Source organism: Orycteropus afer, unplaced genomic scaffold (assembly GCF_000298275.1).
Source record: "Orycteropus afer afer isolate SDZICR_OR568_19922 unplaced genomic scaffold, OryAfe1.0 scaffold00090, whole genome shotgun sequence".
Classification (NCBI taxonomy): Eukaryota; Metazoa; Chordata; class Mammalia; order Tubulidentata; family Orycteropodidae; genus Orycteropus; species Orycteropus afer.
In genome coordinates, this window is record NW_006921677.1 from 6,837,187 (window position 1) to 6,848,665 (window position 11,479).

The 11,479-nt window shown below is 38.7% G+C and overlaps 1 protein-coding gene across 1 annotated transcript in view; it reads right to left on the minus strand.

Moving 5' to 3' along the window:
* CCDC7 (coiled-coil domain containing 7) overlaps positions 1-11,479 on the minus strand; it is a 370,614-nt gene that overhangs the window by 2,175 nt on the left and 356,960 nt on the right. Inside the window, exon 21 of the mRNA XM_007942477.1 lies at positions 331-438. Coding sequence (XP_007940668.1) covers positions 331-438 — 108 coding nt within the window. The remainder of the gene's footprint in view (positions 1-330; positions 439-11,479) is intronic.

The following is an 11,479-nucleotide window of genomic DNA, read 5'->3' on the forward strand; positions in this document are numbered from 1 at the left end:
GTTTCCAAGGCAGCAGTATCTCTACAGAGCTTATATATATGGAGCTCTGGTAGCATAGTGCCTAAGGCACTGGACTGCTAACCAGAAGGCTGGTGGTTCAAACCCACAAGCCACTCCTTGGGAGGAAGGTTGGGCATTCCTACTTCCACAGTGATACTGCCTCGGAAACCCAAGGAGGGGTTGCTACGAGTCGGGGCCAACTTGATGGCAAACAACAACAACACAATACATATATATATATGAATGAAATTTAAGAGATCTGATGAGATTAACCTAAAATTAAAAATTTAATAATAATTATAGCTTTATATCTATAATTAATATACTTACCATTGAGTTTTCCATCCCTGGATCTTCGTTTCTTTACTTGTGTTTGGGCTTTTGACACTGAATCTTGCTTCTCAAGCATAATATTTTCATATGATTCTTTATCCTGAGCTACATAAAGATATGCATTTAATCACTAAATAGAAAAGCGTATTTCCAGTGAAATTTTTACATTTCAACTAAATAACAAGCTCACAGCAGCATTTTATCTTATTTTTGTTAAGCTACAAGTAAATTGCTCAATGCTAGATCTGATGTGAAAATTTTGAGAATTTTAAAGAATATGTATTCATACTGTCACATTATTTCATAACTACTCATAGGCATCAAATATATGAAATGAAATATATGAAGTAACTGTCCTCTTTGCTCATTTTAAGGAAGCCAAAGTTCTCTGTGAAATTAGTTCTCACATAATAGCTCCTTCTGGCATGTGCAAAAGACCTCAAGTGCCTGGAGATTCACCACGGATTATCAGCACTCAGTGCTGAAGTGTCACCATTTTCCATGACACCACCTGACATTGAGACATTGTCACATAGGCTATTGTCCGAGATGAAGGAACTTGGTATGCAGCAATTTTAGCCTCTAGTTTTCATAATTTATACTTTTTTATTTACTCATACACCAAATAATAACAATGCATATGCACAATGTTGCTTATAATAGTTATATTTATCACTGAAAAATATTGGAAACCAACTAGATTTTCAAGTATTGCTTTAATAAATTAAAGTTAGTTTTTGTTATTGTTAGGTGCTATCAAGTCAGCTCCAACTCACAGCAACTGTATGTACAGCAGCCTGGTCTTGCATCATCCTCACAATATTTGCTATGCTTGAGCCTATCATCATAGCCACCATGTCAATCCTTCTTGTTGAGAGTATTCTCTTTTTTTGCCGCATAGTGACTAAGAAATTTGACTGCTAACCAGAAGGCTGGCAGTTCAAACCCACCAGCCACTCCTCAGAAGGATAGATTGGGCAATCTACTTCTGTAGAGATGGTACCTTGGAAACCCAAGGAAGGGTCGCTTTCAGTTTAAATCAACTCTATGGCAGTTTTTTTTTTTTTTTTTTCCCCTACTATACCAAGCATCATATCTTTCTCCAGTGAGTGGTCCCTTCAGACAACATGAAGAAAGTACATGAGATGAAGTCTGACCATTCTCATATCTAAGGAGCATTCCAGCTGATTTCTTCCAGAACAGATGTGTTAATTCCTCTGGAAGTCCATGGTGTTTTCAGTATTCTTCACCAAGAATACAATTTAAATCCATCAATTCTTCTTCAGGCTTCCTTATTCATTGTTCAGCTTTCACATGCATATGAGGTTATTGAATACATGATGGCTTCAGTGAGGCACACCTTATCTTCAAAGTGACATCATTGCTCTTTAACACTTGAAAGAGATTTTTTTTTGTAGCAGATCTGTCCAGTGCAATAAGTTATCTGATTTTTTCACTGCTGCTTCCTCTTTGTTGATTATGAATCCAGTAAAGGGAAATTCCTGACAATTTCAATCTTTTCTTCCATTTGCTTTAGCTACTCTCCATTCAAGAACAAGTTTACAAGTCTCTTTTGACATCCATTTCAGTCTTTTTGTCCTTCTGTCTTTTTAATGACCTTTTGCTTTCTTCATGTATGATGTTCTATGTCATTCTATGATATTAATGTCATGTAGGTTAATAATCTACATATTCCAACAATAAAATTAACAAGGAGAAAACATAGACAATTAAAACTGGAGTCAAATTTAAACAAGTGAAATTAAAGGAAAAATAAAAAAGGCATTAATTTAAGAAAAAGGACCTCTGGTGGTGTAGTGCCTAAGGCGTTTGTCTGCTAACCAGAAGGTTGGTGTTTCAAACTCACCAGCCACTCTGTGTAAGGAAGATGGGGCAACTTACTTCTGTAAAGATTTATCATCTCGAAACCCAGTGGGGGCCACTATCAGTCAGAATTGACTCGAAGACAGTGAGAATCCAAGAAAAACATGACACACTATGTTCATATATAAAAAATACACACATACACACACATACACTCTTAGTCCCTCAGTCTTGGGCAAGAGTGTGTGTGGATTGCAAACAGATCATGAAATCTTCTTAGTAGATTTATTTATACAATTGTTATGAGGTAAGCAATTCTGAAACAATTGTAGAAACCATATAGAATTCAGCCAAAACATAAATGAATTGATATTTTTTAGGGTCAAAATTTATACTGTTGAAGAAAAGCTATATACATATGAAATGGAGAAGGGTAAGAAAACCCCATGGGAAGAATTGAAGATGTTAGTGAGAACACATGATGTGAAAAATATGTCTATGTACACATATATTCATGCATATAGCACATTACATGTTTATATGTGCATCTTTATGTGTATAATATATATGGGTGTATTTGTGTGTTTCATTTTATCTGTATATACTGAGGAGTCTGGCTCCAAGCCAAAATTCTATGTGTACTTTTAGGCCTAATCATAGGCAATTACAAAGTCTTTGCCTGGCAGGCCTCATGGGTGAAAGCTGCCCTCCCCACACCAAATGTGGTGCACAGCCACTGCGCTGAAGTCTCTGGAGGGAGTTACCGTCAAGAACTCAGCCTTCCCATCTCCAGCCATGCTCTTGTACATATCTGCATTCCTATCTTAGACACATACATTCAGAGGCCTCTTTATAGTGAGACCAGGAAAAATAGAGGGTTGGTGGAATACTGTTCAGGTTTCTCTGTCAAGACCATCTTGTCCGACTTTGAAGACTCTTCTCCGTTCTGACTCACTATTCTGGTTTTTGTACTCATAGTCCTTCTCCCTCTTTTCCCAAACCCTAAGCCCATTAAACGGTAGGTGGCTTTTTGGGGGGTGTCTCCTTCCATAGTAAGACTATCCCCTCTCAGCTTGTGCTGACATCTCTAACCCTCTCCAAAGCTTTTTCTGGAGCGAAATGGAACACTAAGACAGCCAGTACCCATTCCTGTTTAGCCTCTTGCTTATCCTATCACAGTAAGTAAACACACTGCGATCGAGTCAAGTCTGCGATCGAGTCAAGTCTGAGATCAAGTCAAGTCTGACTCATAGTGACACTATAGGACAAAGTAGAACTGCCCCATAGGGTTTCCAGGGCTGTCAATCTTTACAGAAGCAGACTGTCTCATCTTTCTTCTGTGAAGTGGCTGGTGGGTTTGAACTGCTGACCATTTGGTTAGCAGCTCAATGATTTAACCACAGTGCCATCAAAACTCTACACAGTAAGTGAATAAGGACTTAATTGTTGCTTTCAATTTGGATCTTTATCTTAATTGACCCCCTCAACACCTGGCAGCTGTCTTTCTGAGAAATTGGCAAAGGGATCATTGCATCCAATGAAGCATTCTCTCTCTCTGGAAAACAAAAAGGTTTAAAGATCCCAGGTGCCACTTTAGGAAGGCAATATTGAAGTTGTGGGGTTCTTTTGAGAGGGTTAGTGGGTCACTTGCAAGAATCTGAGGGTACTACAGTGTGCTTCACCAGAGAGGTCAATGGGTCCAGAAAGTGCAAACAGACAATTTGAGGTGCTCCTGTGTAGTGGATATTTTACAAAAAGGTTTTTGGTTCTCAGGGAGATCACTGGTCCTTTTCTTAAGTCTCCATTTCCCCAGCCAAGCTCTCCCATGGTTCAAATTAGAGAAGTCAAAGAAAGATGGGAAACAATTCCTAGGCTACTATTTCCAAACTGAAAGTCATTGGAGATTCTGCTGTGTTGTATCAAATAACTATTTTTAGCTCTTAGCTGGTTCCTGGTGCCACCAGACAGCCTGCAACAGTGAGTCTTTAGACTTGTGCCTTTAATTCAAAACGAATGTAGAGCATAACTCAATCACTTCCTTATCACTTAAAATCTTGATGGTTGAGACCTTAGAGACTTGATTAGCTCACCTCCAGGATGAGAGGTGATCCTGTTAACCCTTTCATGACTTTTGGAACATATTTCACCCATCTATATTCTCAGCCTCTCAGGTTTCTTGGGAAGCTGCTATCCCAGCTGTAGTATGTGCTGTCACCTAGTGGAAACCTGTATAACTGCACAAATCTGAAGAAACAGGCCTCACTCCACTAATACTACCATCAGGGTCCATTGGGACACATGTGTCCCACATAATTGTGTCAAAATCCACATAAACTGAACATTTTTTTCCCTTGATTTAAGCATGTCTTGCCTAAGGCATTTGACTGCTAACCAGAAGGCTGGCAGTTCCAATCTACCAGCTACTCCTCAGAAGGAAGATTGGGCAATCTACTTCCGTAGTGATACCACCTCAGAAACCCAAGGAGGGGTCTCTATGAGTCGAATCTGACTCAACAGCAATGAGTTTGTTTTTTTCTTGTTTGTCTGTTCGTTTACTGAAAACACAATGTATCAACGAAATATTCAAAGAAGAAAATAATCCAGTCATGAATGAGTTAAATTTAGTAATGAAGAGTGAAACTTTGTGGGCATTTTATCACAGACTCTCACTCAGTGTGCCCTGAGATCAGCCATTTTGAATGATAGGAGAAGGTAGAGTGAAGTGAGATAAGAGGACATGGCCACCTGAAATCTTCCTCAACTAGGTACTATATGTGTACCACCTATGATAAGTTCTCTGCCACTAAACAACTTATTTGGATCTCCCTTGCATAGGCTATAGTGGCCCTGTAAGCCACTCTTGTGATCCCTTGTGTCTATAAGAGAGAGTGGGACTACAGATAATGAGATTGTTAACCAGGATCAGATTTCTAGGTTTCTTTGTGCCTCTCCTATTCATTATGGATCTCAATTAAACCTCCTAGTAAGATCTGGTCAATCACTCAGTGACACAACCTGGTTCTTAACTGATACTTCCTGGCCTGCCAAAAGCAGCTACTGCCAAAATATCAAAGATTATCAGCACAGAGAGCAATGAAAAAATGGTAATCGGGTACTCTCTCAAGAAAATCCCACCAAAGACCTTTGCAAAAAGATGAGATTTATAGGAACCTCACCAAGGAGCTTATGATAAACTGCAGGTGGTAGAGGCCTCACTATGGTCTATAAGTGACAGCCCTTATGACTAATGCAAGTTCCATTTCCTCAGGGCCTCCCTGAGAATATGTGAATATGGAGTTAATCAGAGAGTCTCAACTTTTACCTAGAACTCTTCACTTTCAAAAATAAACAAGACCAGTTATTAGGCCAAGGTCACTCTGTTCCCAGTGGGAACAAAGACCTTGTACCAAAGCAGAGTTCAGTGGGAATGTGAGAATGAATTTTACTTGTAGGGCATTTTGAATACTAGTGTGGAGGTGACTGTGATTCCCACAACCCTGGTACCAGGATGAGCAGAAACAAATAATGACCTCAGGTTTGGTGCCTGTGACCATCACCGCCACCTATACTTTCACCCAGACCAAACAATGGTTTAGTCTCTGTAGACCCCTTCAACATCCATTATCATGGCCTCCAGTCCTGAATGCATTACTGGTATAGAAATATTGTCATGTGTATACGTGCTCAACTTCACACCCAGGCTCTGAAGGAAATTGCTGCACTTGGCTATTTTACTGGGGCATGTGGAAGAATGTGAATACACTTACTCCTCACTTAGTGACTGTCTCATTGTCTGACATTTTGCGTTTACAACAATAGTAAAAAACTACTACCTGACAATTTAGCACATTAATGATACATACCTGGCAGTAGTGAATGCCAATGTGTTAGATGAGAGTAACACTGGTTGTGATGGTTAAGGTTATGTGTCAACTTGGCTGGTCTATGACTCTCAGTGGTTTGGCAGTTATATAATGATGTAATCTGGCAGCTACATAATGATGTAATTTGGCAGTTAGGTAATTATGAGATTTGGCAGTTATGTAATGATATAGTCATCCTTCTTTTTTGTGATCTGATATAGTCATCCTCCATTTTTGCATAGCAGCTTAATCTTTGGAACCTAACCATGTTGATAAGTGAAGAGTGGGTATATACCTGACTACTGACCACAGTGCCATTGTCTCTTAAGCACAGTATCACCTGCCTAAAAACAAAACCAAACTCACTGCCATTGTGTTGGGCCTGACTCTTAGCGACCCCTTCTTGGGTTTTCGAGGTGGTATCACTACAGAAGTAGAATGCACATCCTTCCTTCTGAGGAATGGCTGGTGGGTTTGAACTGCCATCCTTCTGGTTAGCAATCAAATGCCTTAGGCACTATGCCACCAGAGCTCCCATCACCTGCTTGGGGGAGAAAAACAAGTAATTGTCCTCGTTGGTGATCTTAAAGAAGACAAAGTTCTCTGAGAGACTATTTTTTTTTATCCAACAGCCCATCTTGCCTGTGAACAAGGACTTTTGGTGCCTAGAAACTCACCACTGATTATAGGCAGCTCAATGCTGTAGTGTTGCCCAGGGCACTGGCAGTACCTGACATTGTGACTGTCACAGAGACTATATTTTCCAAAGCTGAGGGAGTGTGGTAAGCAGAAATTGACAGTGAAAATACCTTATTCACCATCCTCCTTCCCAGTGCTCTAACAGTTTCAGTATGCCACTGTGTGGAATGAGTGGCATTAACACACCGTTAATGTCCTTCCACAAGCATACCTAAATACCCCAATTATCAGTCAATTATTAATTAATTATCAGTGATTAGTCAGTGAACTCACTGCTGTCAAGTTGATTTGACTCATAGTGACTCCTCCTTCGGTTTCTGAGGCGGTATCTCTATGGAAGTAGATTGCCCAATCTTCTTTCGGAGGAGTGGCTGGTGGGTTTGAACCACCAGCCTTCTGGTTAGCAGTCAAATGCCTTAGGCACTATGCCACCATAGCTCCCAATGAATCAGTAGTGACTTGGAAAAAATTCTGACTTGAGGAAGCACTAACCTTCCACTATATTAATGATGTCTTCATAGTGAGGAAAGACAAAAGAAACACTCAACAAGGACTGAATGTCCTATTTTTCTGGCTCAAAATAATGCTAACCTCATAGAATGAGTTAGAAAATGTTCCTTCTATTTTTTGGAAAAGTTTTAGAAGGATTGGAGTAGCTTCTTTTATAAATATTTGGTAGAATTCTCCAGTGAAGCCACCTAGTCCAAGACATTTTTTGTTGGAAAGTTTTTGATTGCTGATTCAATCTCTTCATGCTATGGGTTTGTTGATATTTTCTAGTTCCTCATAAGTCAATGTAGGAAGTTATTTATTTCTATGAATGTGTCCATTTCATCTAGCCTACCTAATTTTATGGTATACAACTATTCATAATATTCTCCTATGATCCTGTTATTTCTGTACAGTCATATGTAGTGTTTCCACTGTCATTCTAATGTTACATCTTCTCCCACTTTTTCTTTGTCACTCTAGGTGGCTTTCATTGATTCTATTTTTTTTTTTTTTCTTCTATTCTCTATTTATCTCTGCTATGATCTGTGTTATTTCCCTCCTTCTGGTAGCTTTGGGTTTAGTTTTCACTTCTTTTTCTAGTTCTTAAAGTTGTAAAGTTAGGTTACTAATTTGAGTTCTTTCTTCTTTTTTAATATAAGTGCTTACCTCTATAAATTTCCCTCTGACCACAGACATCACTGTATCCCAAAAGTTTTGTATCTTATGCATTTATTCTCATTCAACTCTATTTTCTGATTTATCTCCTGGTTTTATCTTCAACCCCACCAGCCACTCCTCGGAAGGAAGGTTGGGCAATCCTACTTCCATAGTGATACTGCCTCGGAAACCCAAGGAGGGGTCGCTATGAGTCGGGGCCGACTCGACGGCACATAACAACAACAACAACATTGGTTGTTTAATAGTGTGTGTTCTAATTTCCATGTATTTGTATATTTTTAAGTTTTCCTTGTTATTAATTTATAATTTCACTCCACTGTGGTTGGAGAAGATGCTTTGTACCATTTTGATCATTTTAAATTTATTGAGACTTACTTTGTGACTGAACATATGGTCTATTCTAGAGAATTATCCTTGTGCACTGGAGAAGAGTATACACTGTTGTGTTTCGGGGTGGAATGTTCTATATATGTCTGTTAGGTCTATGTGGCTTATAGTAGCATTCAGGGACTCTATTTCCTTATTGATCTTCTTGCTATGCGTTCTTTCAATTATTAAAACTGGTGAACTGAAGTTTCTGACTATTATTGTAAAATTGTCTATTCATTCAGCCATTCTATTAATGATTCAGTTACAGATTTAGGGCTATAATGTTAGGTGTGTATATATGCCTGCTCCTCACTTTTTGATATGGTTAGGTTCCAAGTTTACAAATACCAGGTTGTTATGTGAAAATTGGTATTATGTGAAAATGGAGGATAGCTACACCAGATCACAGATAACTGTCAAATTATACCATATGTAACTGCCAAACCACTGAGAATCATGGCCAAACCAAACTGTCCAAAAACCTTAACCATCAAAGCCAGTGTTACTTTTGCCTTGCATGTCAGCATTTGTTACTGCCAGATGTACATCATTAATGTACAAAATGGATGGATAATAGAATTTTTCCTATTTTTGTAAATGTGAAATGTCAGATAGCGAAATAGTCAATAAGTGAGGAGTATTGGTGTTAGGTGCCTTGACTCAGCTCCAACTCATAGCAACCCCATGTACAGCAGAACAAAACACTGCCTGGTTCTGCACAATACTCAAAATCCTTGCTATACTTGTGCTCATCATTGTAGCCACTGTCAATCCATCATGTTGTGGGTCTTCCTCTTTTTTTGCTGACCTACTTTACCAAACATGATAATCTTCTCCATGGAATGCACCCTCTGACAACATGACCAAAGTAGGTGAGACAAAGTCTGGCCATTCTGACTTCAAAAGAACATTCTGGCTGCACTTCTTCCAGGACAGATTTGTTCCTTGTTCTGGCAGTCTGTGGTATTTTTAGCATTCATGGCCAATACCACAATTCAAAGGCATCAATTCTTCTTCAGTCTTCCTTATTCATTGTCTAGCTTTCACATGAAGTGATTGAAAATACCATTGTTTGGGTTAGGTGTACCTTAGTCTTCAAAGTGACATCTTTGCTTCTCAACACTTTAAAGAGGTCTTTTGCATCAGTTTTGCCCAGGGCAATACAACATTTGATTTCTTAACTGCTGCTTCCATGGGTGTTGACTGTGGATCCAGGTAAAATGAAATCCCTGACAACTTCAATCTTTTCTCCATTTATCACGATGCTGCTTATTGGTCCAGTTGTGAGGATTTTTGTTTTCCTTATGATAAGGTATAATCCATATTGAAGACTGCAGGCTTTGATCTTCATCAGTATGTGCTTCAAGTCTTCTTCACTTTCAGCAAGTAAGGTTGTGTCATCTGCATATCACAGGTTGTTAATGAGTCTTCCTCCAATTCTGATGCCATAGTCTTCTTTATATAATTCAGCTTCTCAGATTATCTGCTCAGCATACAGATGGAATAAGTATGGTGAAAGGATACAACCCTGATGCACACCCTTCCTGATTTGATACCAGGCAGTAACCCCTTGTTCTGTTTGAACAACAACCTCTTTGTCTAGGCACAGACTCCTCATGAGCACAATCAAGTGTTCTGGAATTCCCATTCTTCACAATGTTATCCATAATTTGCTATGATCTACACAGTCAAATGCCATCAAAATAATAAAATATAGGTAAGCATCTTTCTGGTATTCTTTGCTTTCAGCCAAGATTCACATGCTAATCCTCTTCTGAATCCAGCTTGAATTTCTGGAAGTTCCCTGTCAATAAACTGATGCAACCATTTTTAATTATCTTCAGCAAAATTTTACTTGTGTATAATACTAATGATATTGTTTGATAATTTCCAAATTCCATTGGATCATCTTTCTTTGGAATGACACAGATATGGATCTTTTCCAGTCAGCTGGCCAGGTAGCTGTCTTTCTAAGTTTTTGGCATAAATGAATAAACACCTCCAGAGCAGCACTCATTTGTTGAAACATTTCAAAGGGTATTCCTTAAATTCCTCGAGCCTTATTTATTTATTGCCATTTCCTTTGGTACAGCTTGTGAGGAGTAGGAGTATTTATAACTGTTATATCTTCTTGATGAACTGATGCTTTTATTTTTAAAGTCTATTTAGTCTGATAGCAACATAAACATCACCTACATTTGGGTTATTCTTTGCATGATTATTTTTCCATCATTTCACTTTCTATTTGTGTCTATGTGTCTAAGATGGGTCTCATTTGGACAGTATATATTTAGATCTTCTCTTTTATCCATTCTGCCACTCTCTGCATTTTGATTGGAGCATTTGGTCCATCTACAGTTATGGTAATTACCAATAAGGAAGAGCATACTTCTGCTCATTTGTTATTTATTTTTGTACATCTCATGCCTTCTTGGTCTTTCATTTTCTCCAGTACAATCAATACTTGTACTTTGTTCATATTTTTGTTGTTGTTGTTGTTAGGTGCCATCGAGTCAGCTCCGACTCATAGTGATCCCATGATCAAAAGAACAAAACACTGCTTGGTCCTGTGCCAGCCTCACATTCCTTGCCATATCTGAGCCCATTGTTGGAGCCACTGTGTCAATCCATCTCATCGAGGGCCTTGCCCTTCCCCATTGACCCTCCACTTTACCAAGCATGATATCCTTCTCCAAGGAATGGTCCCTTCTGACAACATGACCAAAGTATGTGAGACGAAGTCTGGCCATTCTTGCTTCTAATGACCATTCTGGTTGCTCTTCTTTCAGGGCAGATTTGTTAGTTCTTTTGGCAGTCCATGGTACTTTCAGCATTCTTCACCAAAACCACAACTCAAAAGCATTAACTCTTCTTCAATCTTTCTTATTCAATGTCCAGCTTTCATATGCATATGAGGCAACTGGAAATACCATGACTTGGGTCAGGTGCACCTTAGTCTTCAAGGAGACAACCTTGCTCTTCACTTTAAAGAGGTCTTTTGCAGCAGATTTGCTGAATACAATACATTGTCTGTCTTGTCTGCTGCTTCCATTGGTGTTGATTGTGGAACCAAATAATATGACATCTTTAACAACTTCAATCTTTTCTCATTTCTTTTTTTTTTTTTTAATTTTATTTTGATTTGGGTGAAGATTTGCAGAGTAAATTCACTTTTCATACAGCAGTTCACATATACTTTGCCTCATGTCATTGACCAAAAT